The 17,183-nt window shown below is 44.5% G+C and overlaps 1 protein-coding gene across 1 annotated transcript in view; it reads right to left on the bottom strand.

The window, feature by feature from the left end:
- The window catches only part of ASPNAT (aspartate N-acetyltransferase), a 197,007-nt gene extending 180,057 nt beyond the window's left edge, over positions 1–16,950 (bottom strand). The window contains exons 1-2 of the mRNA XM_086964203.1: positions 16,608–16,950; positions 10,281–10,445 (exon numbers count right to left, since the gene is read on the bottom strand). Of these exons, the coding sequence (XP_086820329.1) occupies positions 10,281–10,445; positions 16,608–16,947 (505 nt within the window). The 5' untranslated portion in view covers positions 16,948–16,950. The remainder of the gene's footprint in view (positions 1–10,280; positions 10,446–16,607) is intronic.
- Between the last annotated feature and the right edge of the window lie 233 nt (positions 16,951–17,183).

The raw sequence follows: 17,183 nt of genomic DNA on the forward strand, positions 1-17,183 counted from the left end.
TGGTCTACCGTCACTTCAAGATGGAGGGGATCCACCTCCTTCGGGACGTGCTCCTCCCTCGGGATTGGATGGTGCGACTGGATCTCAAGGATGCCTACTTGGTCGTTCCCATCCACCCCCCTCATCGTCGTTTCCTACAATTCCTGTGGGACGGCAAGGTGTTCGAATTCACCGCCCTGCCGTTCGGTCTTTCTTCGGCCCCGTGGTGCTTCACGAAGGTCCTCCACCCGGTAGTGGAGTTTCTCAGAAGTCAGGGGGTCCGTATGCTGGTATACTTAGACGACATCCTCCTCATGGGGCAGTGCCCAGAGGTGCTGGCAGGACAGCTGCGCCAAGCTGTCGGCCTGCTTCAGAGACTGGGGTTCGTCATCAACGGCTCCAAGTCGGTTTTGGTTCCCACTCAGCAGATCACCTTTTTAGGTTTCGTGGTGGACTCGGTACAGGCGGTCTTGAGCCTTCCGGGTCGGAAGGTCGCAAAGATACGTCACCTGCTTCGGCAGACGATCGCGAGGGACCGTACGTCACTGCGCCATGTCGCCAAGGTGGTGGGTCTTCTATCGTCCTCCATCCAGGCGATTTTCCCAGGCCCGCTGCACTACAGGGCTCTGCAGCGCCTGAAGGCGCAGCATTTGCGCCGTGGGATGTGTTACGATCAGTGGGTCCCCCTCACGGACGAAGTGAAGGAGGAGATGTCATGGTGGCTGTCTCACATGGAGGCATGGAATGGGCGAGCGATCTTCGGGTCGGCTCCGGACTTGATCATAGAGTCCGACGCCAGCAGGTCGGGCTGGGGCGCCCGGTGCGGGGATTTTTCCACCGGCGGCGCCTGGTCGTCAGAAGAACAACAATTGCATATCAATTGTTTGGAGCTCCTAGCGGGCTCCTTCGCTGTTCGCTGTTGGACCAAGGATTCGGTCAAGGCCTGTGTCCTGCTGCGGATGGACAATATTTCGGCGGTCCGGTATGTGAACCACCTAGGAGGTCCTCGGTCCCGCGCCTTGGCGGACTTAGCGAAGGACTTCTGGGATTATTGCCTGTCTCGTCACATTGCGGTGACGGCGGAGTATCTGCCAGGCCAGCGCAATCAGGTAGCGGATTGGCACTCTCGACATCTCAGGGATGCCAGCCAGTGGAAACTGGATCCGGGAGTCTTCCGGTGGCTACACTCCCTTTGGGGCCCCTTCTCGGTGGACCTCTTCGCGTCCCGTCTCGACCACCAGCTGCCGCGGTTCTACAGCTGGAGGCCGGACCCTCTGGCGGAGGCCACGGACGCGTTCTTGCACGATTGGAGTCGGGAACAGCCGTTTGCGTTTCCCCCGTTCTCCATGATCATGCGAACGGCGGCTCAAATACGCCGCCAGGGTGCGGAACTGGTGTTGGTTACACCGCTGTGGAGGTCTCAAGTATGGTTTCCGGTACTTCTGGAACTTTCTTGGGATTTTCCAATCCTACTCCCCCCGTTTCCTCTGCTCCTGACGAGCCCGGATCAGGAACCTCACCCTCTCGTCATGCAGAACACTCTCCGCCTCGTGGCGTGGAGGCTCTCAGGAGACGCTGGACGCTCCCGGGCCTTTCGGGGTCAGCTGCGCACTTGCTCTCCAAAGCATGGGCCGATAGTACGACGAAGCGTTACAGATCCGCTTGGCTTAAGTGGATGCATTGGTGTTTACGAAGGGATTTGGATCCCATGGTCGCCGGCCTTGTTCCCGTGCTGAATTTCCTGGCTCATTTGGCCGACAAGGGTTTAGCGTATAGGACGATCAATGCTGTCCGGTCGGCGATATCTGCGGGCCATGATAACATCGATGGCCATCCGGTAGGGGAACACCCTTTTGTGTGCCGGCTTCTGCGAGCGGTTCGCCTCGCACTGCCGCCGGAACCCAGGTACACCGTCCTTTGGGACGTCAATTTGGTTCTGAATCTGTTCCTGTCGTGGCCAGCGAATTCTTATCTGTCTCTTAAGGAGCTCTCGGCGAAATTAGCCATGTTGTTATGTCTGGTCTCTTGTAGGCGCGTCTCGGACGTGCGCGCGCTGGATGTTTCTGCACGCATTTTTTCCCCGGATGGGGTTACTTTTACGGTGGGCCGACGCACTAAGACGTCGTCGCGTTCCATCTCTTATCCAGCCTTTACTGACACTCCTAAGTTGTGTGTCGTGCAATGCCTCAAAGCATATGAGGACCTGACTTTGGATCTGCGCCCTCCGGGCGAGCGTCAGTTGTTGATTGCTCTGCGGAAGCCACACAAAGCTGTCTCCTCCCCCACTATTGCTCGGTGGGTGCGATGGGTCATGCAAGAAGCGGGCATCAATACTTCTCTCTTTGGAGCACACTCCGCCAGGGGGGCCATGGCCTCTAAGGCATTCTCGGTGGGTGCTCGTCTGGAGGACCTTATGCGAGCAGCGGACTGGTCCTCGGATTCCACCTTCAAGAGGTTTTACTTTAAGCCGGTGGTGGATTTGGCTCAGTTGGTGGTAAGTAAGCTTTAAACTAGCATAATCTGAAGCCTCCGGTCCTGACATAGAATCGAAATTTGCCTAGCTTACGTAACGGTAAGTTTCAATTCTATTAAGGACACGGAGGCGAGGATTATCCCACCCGGACTACAGTGGTGTCTCTACCCACCCATATGGCAGTAAGTAAAGCGTTTTCCTTTACGTTGTCGGTACGGTGTTGTTCACTGAATGCTCCTCGCCTTGTTGTCGCATTTCCTGGGCCACCTCGCTGATGCTGTTCCTTTTTTGGCAGGCAACGACGGTGCTAAACAGGACCAATGAGGCTTAAGCGTGATCTGCGCGAAGAAAGAGGAGGAAGATGATGGGAAGTCCGGTTATATAGTGATGATGGACAGAGACAAAGGACTATGGACTATTATTATAAGCAAAGAGACTCTTGGGAGTTGTTGTTGATTTTTTTGTTGAACATTACGTCAATGCTTTATGTTTAAAGCATCTTTTGTTCTTATTATATCTTTTCCTGAGCTGCTGTGGTTTCTTTATGTTAATAAAGCGAAGGAAGATATAGCATAATCCTCGCCTCCGTGTCCTTAATAGAATTGAAACTTACCGTTACGTAAGCTAGGCAAATTTCGATTCTTCACAGTTATCTAGAAAAGCCATATGTTGAGTCGCACAATTCAATATGATATATACAGTAAGCTCTGTAATACATGCATAAAAACATTAATATTGCACAAACTGTATCTCACTAGAGTCCAGCTGCCTCAAATGCAAGCAAGCAGACACTATTTTTTTCACCCGATCTGGGACTGTCCTGTCTTACAGATGTACTGGAAATCAGTGAAAACTAGGTTATTTAAAAAACTTAAATATAGAAGTAAATATGAGGCCCCAAGCAAACTTGCAAGACAATGGAAGTTAGAAAATCCAAATGTAAAATTTAAGTCTCCAACTCAATCTACTATTGTCAAGAAGGAGTATTGCAGTACATTGGGTGTCGCCAAGAACCTCAAGAGTGAATGAATGGATTTAGGATGCTCAACCATGGGCATTAGCTAAAGAGATAAAGATAAAACTAACTAGGACAGATGAAAAACTACCTGAAGATCTGGAAATATGGCACACACTTTCCTCAGACTCCAAATACCCATTGGCCACATTGAAAGACTAATTGATGTAAAATAAAATCTGAAAAAGATAACTAACATTTAACACCAGGAAATAAGGATCATAAAACATTGCAGTGAAATGCAAGATCTTAATGTTCCCTCTGTTATGCTACGTCTTGTTTTTTTCATAAATGAAATAAATATTATTTTAAACTCTGGGTATTTCTAAAGTAAATTGTTAGTCTACAAACAATGGGCTGACTGATAGTTTAGTCAGAATTAAATGGTTCAATAAACGAACAATTAATCCAAAAGTGCACTTTCAGTTTAAAGGAATCATTGTAACAGAGACCAACTCTACTCAAAGTCTTTACGTGTAGTAAATGGTTCAATTTAGAGGACGCACCACGGGAAACGCCGACAGTGACACTAAAGATCTGTGGCACAGGAGGCTGTCTGAGGCTTAAGAACGTAATGAACTGATATGCTCTGGGTATGACGGTGGACCCTGAGACTCATTGAGGGTCACCCGTGAAACAATTTGTCTTACAACTGTGAGGCCGACCTTTTTTAATATTTTTCTCTGCAGAGTGACTTTACAACCTTGGTCCTGATGAATGCCTTTGAATCCCTTACTGGGTTAGATATGGACAGAAACATGTAGGCCAGATAGAGGGGGAATTTTTTTAAACCCCGTTCCTCTATTATGTTTTAACCCTATTCCCTCGGTACACCAGAATTAATGATAGATTTAGCCTACCTGTAGGTATTTTTATTTACCACACTCTTTTCTAGGCCTGAGCAAAGTTTGCGAAGTTCCGCGAAATGACCAACAAACTCAGCAGTGCTATGCGGAGGTCCGCAAGCCGGGAGTGTGCTAGTTCACGCTGACTTTTAGCTTCAGGTGTTGGTACCGCACTGGAAAATCAGAGCGACCAGCACCATGTGCAGCACAAAATCGCGCAATTTTTTCTGCTGCTTGCTTAGATGTTCTACTCGAGCTGCAGCTACTGCAACATGAACGGAAGGTTTCTCAACGCAAGCGATAGCAGCCATCGACGACCACCCACGGTGAGACAATTTGTAGGGAGGTGGTCTGGGGTAAGATTTTTCTCGCTTTAGCCAACTTCACGTTGGCTAGCACGAGCGAGGAAAAAACTCACGTTACGCAGAGCGCAGAGTGGGTAACACTCCGCAAGCGGAGCAGAATTTCATGCCCACACTGCCTCGCACTCTGCCTTTTCCTGGCAACTTTTACTCTACTCGTCTAATACAAAAACACCTTTGCTCCTCTCCGTTGGAGAGTTGAGGTCCACACCAGGAATCTTGCGGTCCTGGTGTGAGATGGGAACTCCATGAAAAAGCATATCCCCCTCGGGTAAGTGAGGGTTCTTGTCCTTAAAGGAGCGCTTTCCCTTTGATCCCTAACATTCAGGTTTCCTCCCCTTCACATGACCAGATGTACAAATTTGGAGTAGACCAGTGTACCTTTATATCTTTTGGTACAGTGGAAGCCTATAAACCTCAAACAGTCTCAGACAAGAAACTGGTGTTTTCACTCAGACATGTCCCTTTACTTGGCTATGGAAGTAGTCTCAGAACAAGACACTTCAGGGCTTATTTTTACCATGCAGATGCCTTCAAATGCAGGAATACTAGAAGGGGAGTGGTAGATCAGTCAGTATAAATTAAATTAACGGTTTTCCCCCACTGAAAAGAGATCTTTCTAACCTTTAAGAGAAATCATGTGTGTAAGTATAAAAATGCTAGGATAAACTATTGCTTATTATGGAAGCCCTCTGACAATTGGGCAGTCATTGGAAGTCTAAGAATAGATAAAACTACAGAAAATGCAAGATTTGAGAAGTCCATTCAAAAAGCATGATATGACTACAAGATGCAGGGAGTTAAAAATAGAACAGGAAGACACAGAAATGGGTCATGTAAAGTAACCGGGCCAATAAGCATAAACTAAAGTTCCTAAGGTGTAGACACCCATTATACGGCTAGTCGCAGATATCTAGGTTTCCTTAAAATACTCAGCACTGGTGTCGGAAAGATGCAAGCATCATACGCTCTATGTATTTGCACGATTCACACAGGGGTTGCTCTGAACATCAAACGTTCTCCCTTTTAGTTATTCCTACATATGACACAATTATGAATGCCCATGGGATTGCATAGAATCCTAATAGTAGACCTGGGAGTTTGTGATGCAGATTTCCAGTACTACTCAGTTCCGTAAGTATTTGCATACTCTGAATTATAAGCATGTCAACTATTGTGCATGCAGAAATAGAGGGCAAGTATTTATATGCGCATTTAACTGTTTTTGTTTCTCGGGGGAGGGAATAAGTTTACACAGTAAGAAAACAGTTCTATTACACCCCCTATGGAGATGTTCACTCCCCACTCCAACCCATGTAATGCACTTATTCATGCCCTTCGTAGTAGAGAATATGGGTGTGCTTGGCCTCGCAAATCAAAAATTGATTTATTTTGCACAGCAAAACAAGAGAATAATCTCCCTATAGACCTCAAATTATTATACACACTAATTAATCCAAATATATCATGTGAGCACCCACAACAACATATTTAATCAATAAACAAATACTCCAATAATTACAAAAATGTATTCTTTTATTTCATTTCTTTTATCAAAAATGTTTTCATTATTTTACTTTTTTTATAGGTTTTTGTTTACATCAACATCAATTATAAATTCATTAATAATCACAAAGGAAAAAAAGGCAATAAATACAAAATAGACAATAAAGACCCCGGTAGAGAAATACAAGCCAAATTCACACAACACCATTCAAATCATACTCACACAAACCCAGACAAACCTACACATTCATAACATATATGGGGAACTCAACTACAGAGTGACAGTGTAATTAGAATGAGCAAATATAACAACTGCATATAGCAGGATGTTCGCAAGGCAGTGGTCGACGCGTTTCGGGTGGCTGGAAGATGATAGAATGCCGCCTTCCTCAGGACCTGCTAAATATGGAGCCCTCACAAGAGCCACTCCACCCGGGGACAAAAGATACCACTGTAAGTACAGTTCCACTATCGTCAATTGCGAGAAAAACAGTCGTTTTTATAGACTAACTAAGGATCAGCCACTTCTCAAAAAGGTAGTCACAGAATACAGCTCTCAAATCCTAAAGCGAATAGACACCATATATTGTCGCTTCTCTGTGAGAGATTGTAGTCAGACAATCCCAAAACTCTAATCCTGTGAAAAAATGTGATTGCGCTTAAAAATCACTTTTCAGGGTCCTGATACGCAGAATATTGATTGTACTCAAACCTTCGCAGAGCAACGTCACTTGTGGGACATAGGTTGTGTCTTCAGAAATTCTCCATATGTACAACGTGTCTTTTTCACAGTAGATGTCCACCTTAGCTCTAGGCTACCGGTTTCTTTCACATCATCCACAAAGCCTCCTGCTCCTATACTTCAAGGAATTGAGCTTCAATCTCTGTTATGCTCACGTCGTGGATGGTAGCCCGCATAGCCAATAGCACGCAAGGTCCTCAGGTGAGCCCGGGCCCGCATAGCCGATAGCACACAAGGTCCTCAGGTCAGCCCGGGCTGACCTGAGGACCTTGCGTGCTATCGGGCTACCATCCACGACGTAAGCATAACAGAGATTGAAGCTCAATTCCTTGGAGCAGGAGGCTTTGTGGATGATGTGAAAGAAACCGGTAGCCTAAAGTTAAGGTGGACATCTACTGTGAAAAGGACACGTTGTACATTTGGAGAATTTCTGAAGACACAACCTATGTCCCACAAGTGAGGTCGCTATGCGAAGGTTTGAGAACAATCGATATTCTGCGCATCAGGACTCTGAAATGTGATTTTTAAGCGAGTTTGCATCTGTTCAAAGGATTCGAGTTTTGGGATTGTCTGACTACAACCTCTCTGAGAGAAGCAACAATATATGGTATCTAGTCGCTTCAGGATTTAAGAGCTGTATTCTGTGACTACCTTTTTGAGAAGTGGCTGATCCTCAGTTAGTCTATAAAAACTACTGTTTGTATCGCAATTGACAATAGTGGAACTGTACTTACAGTGGTATCTTTTGTCCCCGGGTGGAGTGGATCTTGTGAGGGCTCCATATTTGACAGGTCCTGAGGAAGGTGGCATTCTATCATTGTGCAGCCACCGAAACGCGTCGACCACTGCCTTGCGAACATCCTGCTACATGCAGTTGTTATATATGGTCATTTCAATTACACTGTCACTTTGCAGAAGAGTTCCCCAGATATGTTATGAATGTGAAGGTTTGTATGGGTTCGTGTGAGTATGGTTTTAATTGTGCTGTATGAATTTGGCTTGTATTTCTCTATATTTCTCTATATTGTCTATTTTGTATTTATTGCCTTTTTTCTTTTGTGAATATTGATGAATTTATAATTGATGTTGATGTAAACAAAAACCTACCAAAAAAGTACAATGAAAACATTTTTGATAAAAGAAACGAAATAAAAGAATATATATTTGTAATTATTGGAGTATTTGTTTATTTATTAAATAAGTAGTTGTTGGTGCTCACATTATATATTTGGATTAATTCGTGTGTATAATAATTTGAGGTCTAGAGGGAGATTTGTCTCTTGTTTTGTTATTGTTTCCCCTCTTCTCCCTGACTGTTATCTTTATTTCAGAGGGGGTCCCCTACAGATTGCGCTACATACACAGCAGGCACATTGGTTGAAACTGAAAAATGTTCTCCCGTTTCAAAGTATTGGTTTCTCTTTGTCCATCTTTATAGCCAATTAAGAGTGAGGTAGCCTACAAAGTGCATTTACTTACTTACCCTTAGAAAAAAAGTGCTAGGCTCTTAAGAGCCTGCAGCAAATGCCCATTAGAGGTCTGCATGGTTGTAAGTTGTTTTAATTTTTGGGGACTTAATAAAAGGTACCATAACAGAGGGATAATCTTTTATATGCACCTAGTACATCAAATATCAACTACAAAAACAACATATTTCACAAAAGATAAACCTGAGACTAAGCTTTGAAAGAAAGGCAAAGAATTATTTAAAAACGTCATTATTCTTCAGTGATTTTAACCTTTAGATTTTGTGGCTCTGGCCTTAGATCACATCAGTCCAAGTAGTTTTAGCAATTGCGGGTTAGAATGGTTCGGTAATCAACACGGTAGGTTTGTAATTTGCACAGTAATTATATTAAAGATACGCAAAAGACTAAGATGACAGCATGTTTGCCCTGCTAACCGCGCAATCGACTAGGCTTACACATCCTCTGGCCATACAGAAATACTCTGAACAAAAACAAGGAACGTGTAAAATGATGTGGTGCAAAGAGGCCAAGGATATATTTTTGTAGAGGACAATGTTATGAGAATGAAATGAGTAGGCCAGCGCTTTTAATAATATATATGGGTCAATAGCAGACTGTTTCAAACTTTGAACACATTTGAAAGGTGCATGACGTGGCTACATTAGAAAGGTGCATGGTGTGGCTTTTTTTTACCTTTCCTGTAATATTTTTAATGCTTAGTTTCCTGGTTGATTCTCCATTAAACGATGGAAAGCCAAAAACACACATTAACAACCTTTAGAGCATGCTGTGAGGAACCTCACACTGGTTTTCTATATACACCTAGGAGACACTGAACTTAGTAGCACTGTAAAATGTAGTTGTTTCTTGTCAGATCTTTGTCAGTGGTCTATTCCACAAATTCTGCACTCACTATGCAGGACTAGAATAAAGCGAACTTTTAACATAATAATCTACTGTGCCTGACATTGGTATCAGTGTAAATACCGTCACAAGTGTCACAAAGTTTCATTGGTCCTAGAGGGAACCCGTTTTTGGGTTTCACTCACTTTCTTAGGCACTTTTGAAGTTAAAAATAAACAATGTTCCGAACTTTTTATGTGCCATACATTATAAAATACGCCCCGTGATAAAAAACGTTCATATAATAATGTTAATCTGCAATTTATCAGGTAAGTTAACTAAAATCACAGATACTAGTTCAACTTTTTACCATTTTCAATTCATGATCAGACTATTTCATAATTAAAAAGTGCCAATGGTTAGAAAACGCAAAGGGGTAATTTCAACTGCAAATCATACTTTGTGAGTTAACATGAAGACCGTACATCAACAACATACCCTGAAAGGACCACTAAAAAATGCCAACGGAAACCCCTTGTGTTTTTTAAAGCTTAATAAGTTGATAGTGTTGTGCACCTATTAGCAGGAGAAAGTTCATCAACGATTATAAATAAAAGGAATAAAACAACTGATTTCCTTCCATATTACAAGATTGACATTTTGTGAAATGTTTTCAGATTATTGTAATATTTTCATGATTGCATAGCACCTTTTCAGTATAATACCATAGCCTGCATGGCACAGTGTCTATCTTGAACATTTAACCCCTAAAGGGTTGATACCGGTCAGATGTGTGAATTAGTCTTCAGAGTATGTGGTTACTACAAGGCTTTTGTGAAAACCAGAAAATATTCACAATATACAGCTCAAAAACTACATGTATTCCCCAAACTGTGAAGGGAAGCACCAACCATGCACACGTCCTCCAATAAGTTCGCATTTTTTCCAATTTTAGATGCACAGTGTTGACTTGTCGAAAGAAATTAATGGCGTTTTGGAACAGGACCAGTTTTGTTGTGCTTTCTTCATTTTGGGGTTATACTCACCTGATGGTTTCATGTAATAATTCTCAATATCAGACATGTCCGTGTGTAGCGCACACTCGAGATAGCTGAGGATAACCTTTCTACTGTAGTAGTACCTCAAGCCCATTAGAAAGAAGGGTAAACAGCAGGTCGTCAGCAAGGACTTGGTCACAACAAAGCACAATACTATGGAGATAAGGAAGAGAAATAAACGATACCTGTCAGAAAAGAGAACGTAGAGTTGATATCGGAATACAAAGACCCAAAAAGTGACAAAATGCATAGACAATAAATGTAGAATTTAATCACAAGCGTGCTAGAACAGAATTGCTTTGGTAGTATATGGAATTTTACATTTTTTAGGCAATACGTTATATTTTTAGATACCCAGCACAACTGTTAAAGGCCTAGAAAACACATTATCTTTTTTGTGGTTTGATGTGACTAAGGTAGTAGCCGGGTTCCTTTTTATTTTCTTAAGTTGTGGTCTAAGAATGTAGACTAATTAAATGTCTACAGTGTACCCCCAGACCTGTAGCAATTCAAAAATAGGCTTTACACACTGTATGCTACATATGTATGTTTCATTACAGCAAGTCTTAGGGAAGAAGTAAAGGTAACCACCATTTTCACAAAGATTGATATAATCTGTGTAGTGAGGGGTGTAGTCCCACAATAGCCATCTCTGAGTATGGTCTACATTATTTAATAACACAGCAGGATAGAAAAGAGGCGAAACAAATCAAGGCAAGGAGACAACGTTACTGACAAACTGCAGGAAACAAAAAGAGGTGTTTCGGTTTAAGTGATTGTACAATGTGAATCCAACTTTGATATAAAAAATACACTTCTTTTCCATGATATTAACTTGTAATATTGCATCGGGCACATACAGCAACTGGGTAGCTACTTACGGGATGATAAACCAACCGTAGTTACTTATTCACCACCGAACTGCACTGGGCTGAAAGTGGGAGAAAGTTGAGAGATTGACAGGTTGAGCACAAAGAATCGAAAGCCCCTCTTGGGGCTCAAACTGGCCCCTCATTAGCCAGCTCTACCCCAGCACTAAGCTACTGTTCACTGCAGGGTCGGTTAGCATGCACAGCAGATTACCAGATTTCTTAGATATGTCAGAACAGGCAAATTCACATGTTCACCCGCTTTTGGGTAAAATGCCAGAAGCTGTTCATTGAAATCCATCAAACTACTCACTGTAGCTATATAATTCTTGGGAAATGATAACTTTTTGGGAAAACAGTTTTTATAAGTCTCTGATTTCCACGAGTCAGGGGCTCCGAAAACCAGTGAAAAATAATGAAGTAAATCTAGCATTAACAGTCGTAAGCATTCCATTAGGCGTTTCATCCCCTATTGCTTGAGCAAGGTTCCGAGTACATCTTTAACAGTAACTTAAGGGAAAGGCTGGGCAGACACCACACCCCGTCCCTCCAATTCATTCGGTAGTTTTTATTTCTGAAAGAAGCCAGAATTACAAGACTGGACACAAACTAAACTTGGAAGCAAAAAAAAGAAAAGTTGATAATAATGCTGCACCGATGCCTCTATATAAGATAGTTTTGTATGGGCAAATGTGATTTATTTTTAGAGTTGCCTATTCAATGCTTACTTGCCATCAAACTGATGGATATGAAAGTAGGGCTCGAAAGGTACAACTGGGCTGGGAATGAGGAAGGGGACAAGTAACTGCAATAGATAGACTTAGGGCCAGATGTAGGTAAAAAAAAATTTCCGACCTCTTAAATACCGAGTCATACCGACTCGGTATTTCAGAGGTCGGAAAATAAAAGTACCGAGATGTAGGTAAATGCAGATGTGCAATTACCGAATCGGAAACAGTCGGTATTTTCCGATGCGGGAAATACCGACCAGTTAATGCCCATTCATTCCTATGGGCTTTGAAGCCCATAGGATTGATTGGGCATTTACCGGTCGGTATTTACCACATCGGAAAATACCGACTGTCACAAGGGTGCAGGGGGTGTCACTTTGACACCCTCTGGCACCCCCAAAAGAGGCTCGGGTGCCATGTGGCAGGCATACCTGCCCTAAGGGCAGGTCTGCCTGTCATATGGCATAGGTATGCATGCACACATGTGCATGCACACCAGAAACGGTATTTTACCATCAAGTAGTATTTGATGGTAAAATACCGATTTCGTACTGCTTGTGGGACTCAGAAGAGTCCCACCTACATACCAATTTACCGGAATCCGTAATGATACCGACTCGGTATTTTACATACTCGGTAAATTTACCTATCGGTAAATTTACCGAGTCTGTAAAATACAGGGACCTACATGTCAAATTGCTCTTACCGGTCGGTAACGGCCGAATTCGGCCGTTACCACCCGGTAAACGCCTACCTACATCTGGCCCTTAGTCATTTCTCTGAAGCACAGCAATATACCTTGGATTAGTCTAGGTACATTTGGGCAAACTATTTGATATTCTTCCAGAAGTTTGCTCTCTTTTCAGCAGTTCAAGCAATCATGGGATTAGGCGCCGTGCTAGCAGTTCTCACTTATGCTGCCCTATCTAATACCAAAAAGGCAAATCAACAGTTGATCAGTCTTGTCACAATAGGCGGGTGATGTATCCCTTTTCACTAGCCTCTCTGCCGGGACATTTTATGGTTTCTGGCTGCTCTAGGATAAAAAGTGGTGTTCAGATGCGCAGTCCTAGTGGTGGCTCAGAGAGGGGCTTAATATTGATTATCGGAGTTCTTCCCACTACTAATAGTGCTTGCACAGTAGGGTTCAGAGTTGGCAGACAGGAAGGTAACATTTGAAGACAACTGTGAGACAGTAGTTGCCTTGCTGAATGGGCAAAAAGGTCAGCGAAATTAGTCTGTTGAAGTTGCAGCATTGGTTGTGCTGGATTATCTACATCACAACATTAGAGCCAGGCATGTGCCAGGTGATTTGTCTTGTTCAAAGTGACAAAGATTTCATAGACTGGTACCCTGAGTGATTGCAGGGAAGATAGAGCTTCCTAAAGACATGTGGTCTTTGGGAGGGAGACAGATGGTGGTGGAACTAGTGAAAATTGTTGGCGGTGCCCCCAAAGAGAGTTTACACACAAGTCTGGTGGGAGTTTCTAGCTTGTGAAGCAAGAAGAGGGGCAGTGCAAAAAGGGATTCGAAGGATGGAAGGAAGGATGTGGTACGATTCATTGTGGACATGACTGAAAAATATTGGAAGTTATTATTGCAAGTAAGTTTTCAGGAGTCGTTTTGTTTACCAGAATTGTTTCTAGGGTTATGAACTGCTACATTTCAGATTGTTACAAGAAATACATTGAGCAGGAATGAAGATTTATTTTTGAAACTATCTAGCAATATCCATGTTTTTGTTTGTTGTAGGTTGTGTTCTTGGGCCTCTGTCAGCTAATACTATAATTTGGGCGTTCGCTGGTTGAAGTGGGCAGCCAAGCCAATGGGCAGCTATGTCCTGTTGGAAAGTCGTTGGGCTTCAAGAGTTATGTTTATGTGGTGTACTGGTGGGGCTAGAGCAGCATGAGATCGGAAGAGCTGTTGCCGTGGCTGGTGGAGTTGACACTGGGAAGGGCTTGTCAAGAAAAGCTGCGGATTAGCTGAGGTAAAATTTTTAATTTGTCCAGTTATCACGATTGTCATTGTTAAAAGTCATGAAAGTGAACTTGTTGAGAATACAGCCTTTACGGTCAGATACTTTTGTTGTGTGGGCGGAGTTTGTATAGAGATGGGTATGGTGAGACTCAGTGAAGCATAATGCCATTAAGAAAGCACATAGGAAAGTAAACTGAGAGTTGCAGAGGTCATCCAACATGCAAGGAATGCCATTGTTAATGGGGAATGAGTATTACCTGTTGAAGACTGTGTAATTACTGCTGAAGTCTTTGGGGGTACAGTTACAAACAGTGCTAGGGTGTACCGTTGGATGGGGGCTGTTGGACAGGCAGCTATTGCAGCACTGTGCACAAAGTTCAGATGGGGAGTGGGGATGGGAAAACACTTGTTGAATATTTCTCTGGTTGCAGGAGAAGGCAATGACGATGCACTATTTGGAGAGGGCTAATAATACATCACCGTGAGGGCATATCCAACTTGGGGAAGGGGAAAGAACAGGTATCGACTGTCATTACCTGAAGGGAAGATGGCCAGCCGTAACACCATTGTGATGGGGAGCAAGAGAATAACAGCTTTTCAGGACGGGCAAGGGTCTGAAGAGTTGTGAAGTTTGAATGTTGATGCAGTTTATTGGCTGGGGATATAGTGGGCACAGTGAGGATTAAGGAAAGTAGGCGCGTGAGAATTTGGATTAGTGGGGCTGGGTAATGCATTCATGTATATGTATGGCAATGATGGCTTATATACCTGTTCTAATGAAGCAGCCTTTTGCACTTTATACGAATGCCCTGTGGTAATTTGTGCTGTCTCTCCGGATTTTGTGAAGAACTCCATCCAGCTGTACATAAAGGTGGGCAAGCCCTTGAAGACTCGAGACAGATGGCCGGCTCTTCAGCAGCTCTAGGTCCTCTGTGACTCAAACCAAAGCAAACCGAGCCAAGCTGTAACCTCTACCTCTTCTACATCCCCTTCATGTGCTATCACAACATTCTACAAACTCCTCAGGGTGCAGCAAAGGCGAGAATGGCCAGCGCTGCTGGTTATTTACATTTCTACAATCAAAATGCAAAAGACCAGTGGAATTGCCCGACCCCTATTCTGTTGCACCCTGAGAGACCTGGGAAGTGCTAAATGAGGGGTAATGAGGGAAGGACGTTGGGCTCTGCGTAGGTAGAAGCCGCTGACTGGGGGTATTATCACTGTCAAAGGTAGCACAGGGCTGGAAGTACAAACAGAGAGTAAGGCACAGGATAGGAGAGGGCGAGGCAATGGGGCATAGAGGGCGAAAGCTAAATATAGCGAGAGAAAGTGGACGAGAAAGAACGAAAAAGGGTGGGGGGGGAGCGAAGAGAGTGAAAGTGGAGACGAAGAGAAAGGGAATAGAAGAGGAAAAGCCAGCCCCGAAAGACGGAGAAACAGGAGGCGGGTAGCTAGAATGAGAGTGAATTTAGCGCATTCGCATGACGATTTTTTCCGGCTCTGCTGTTTTGGCTCAGAGAGCCAATTCGGTCCTCATTGTCTCCAGCTCGTAATGGAGACAAGTGAAAATTGACGGGACGGCGAATGATGGTGCGAAGGAGAGGTGTGTGAGGGGGTAAATGCCCGCGAGTAGGACTGGGATGTGTGAGAGATGGAGAAACATGAGAGCCAGGATCTGAGACATGATTAAATGCTAGTGAGGAGGAATAAGGGGTTGAGGAAACAATAGAGAAGAAATCACTGATCGAAACCTCGAGAGAAAGTGGGGGAGTGGATCGGAACCTCGAGAGAAAGTGGAGGAGTGGGAGGATACATGGCATCTACGACTTAGGTGGAAGATTCGAGATTTGAAACTACAAAATTGCTAAAGGCTTTAGTTCAGCTTACTGTCGTTTACAAAGAACTTCACTTCAATGGAAGTTGAGAAATGAAAAACCTCCGATTTCTTTGCTTTTCCCTAAATCATCTTCTCTGTCCCCAAATGTTGGTATGTGTGGAGGGGTGCTCAGGTAAATCGGATAGAGGGTGTCTGAAGGCTAGAAAGACACGGTGATGGGAATCAGCGACCGGAGAAGATAAATGATAAAGGAAGCAAGGAGATGCGAGGAAGCTGGGCTGGGGGATGGGGGGGGGGGGGGGTCGAGTAGAGAAATCATTCATTGAGGTTGGTGCGCAGGGGGAGGGAGGGAAAGGAGCCCGGTGAGCGCCTGCGTGCCAGTGACACCCGCCACGCCTCCCATTCATTCTAGTGCTTCTGCTAGGAAGGCTGGGTGCAGCGAGCACAGGACCCGGCAGCATGCGTTATCATCGCATCAGCACGATGCGCTGTCCACATCCATCCCTCCTCCGGGGCAGGCGCATTCCCACCTTTGTGACACTTCACACCCCTTCACTGGCCTCTTTTTAACAGAAAGCGATGGTTTTCAAGCTACGCTCCTTGCTAATAAACTACCGATACTGGAAACACACACAAGGGGTGAAATAATGTGCTTAATTAATTGTATTCAACGCACTCCAATTTAACATATATGAGATATGATCACATCTACAGGTGCACATTATGCATTTTACGGACCTTAATTTGAAAACATGGACACATAAAACGTAGACACAACCATGCATACTAAGGCCGAGGGAGAGACAGCCTGGCATCTGATATATTGGGAGCACCGGTTCTTGTCCTTGTGTCTCGTCCATGCAACGAAAGTACTGAAATTCTCGGATGGGTGTGCGCTTACCTATGAGCAGGGCATATAGGATCTGAATGAGGGGCTCTTGTTTCAGCCCCCTAAAAGCAGTGCTGGGGATCCGCTCCAGAATCCCCTCGTAGAAGATGCGCCGTGCCACCTCCTGGTCCGAGGGCTGAAATTCCCGAATGTAAACCCGGTCCTTGGTCCTGGCATCCTCCTCTTCAGCGGCGACAAGGGACGCGGAGACAGGGGCAGCTGCTGGCATCAAGGGCCACATCTGGGAGGAGGAGACGATCTGGGCATCTTTCTGTGAGCTCCCCGGTATGGAATTGTGATCTTCAGCCACTATTTTAGTCTCGCAAACCATTTTGGAAGACGAATAATTCATGCAAGTAGCCAGGGGCCGCGACAGGGTGCGAGGAATGCTGCAGAGGGCACTGCTGTGCCGGACCTGATGGGATTGGACGTGGAGGCTGTCAGGCAGAGGAGCTCCTCCGCATCTTGGGGATGTATTTATATTGCGCCAGAGCCGGTGCGGGTCTCGTACTGGTGGGAGGGAAGGCGATCGAGGGCCAGGCGCTCGCCACATTGGCTGTCAAATTCCGTCATGTGACAAGAAACGCC

Source organism: Lissotriton vulgaris, chromosome 3_2 (assembly GCF_964263255.1).
Source record: "Lissotriton vulgaris chromosome 3_2, aLisVul1.2, whole genome shotgun sequence".
NCBI lineage: Eukaryota > Metazoa > Chordata > Amphibia > Caudata > Salamandridae > Lissotriton > Lissotriton vulgaris.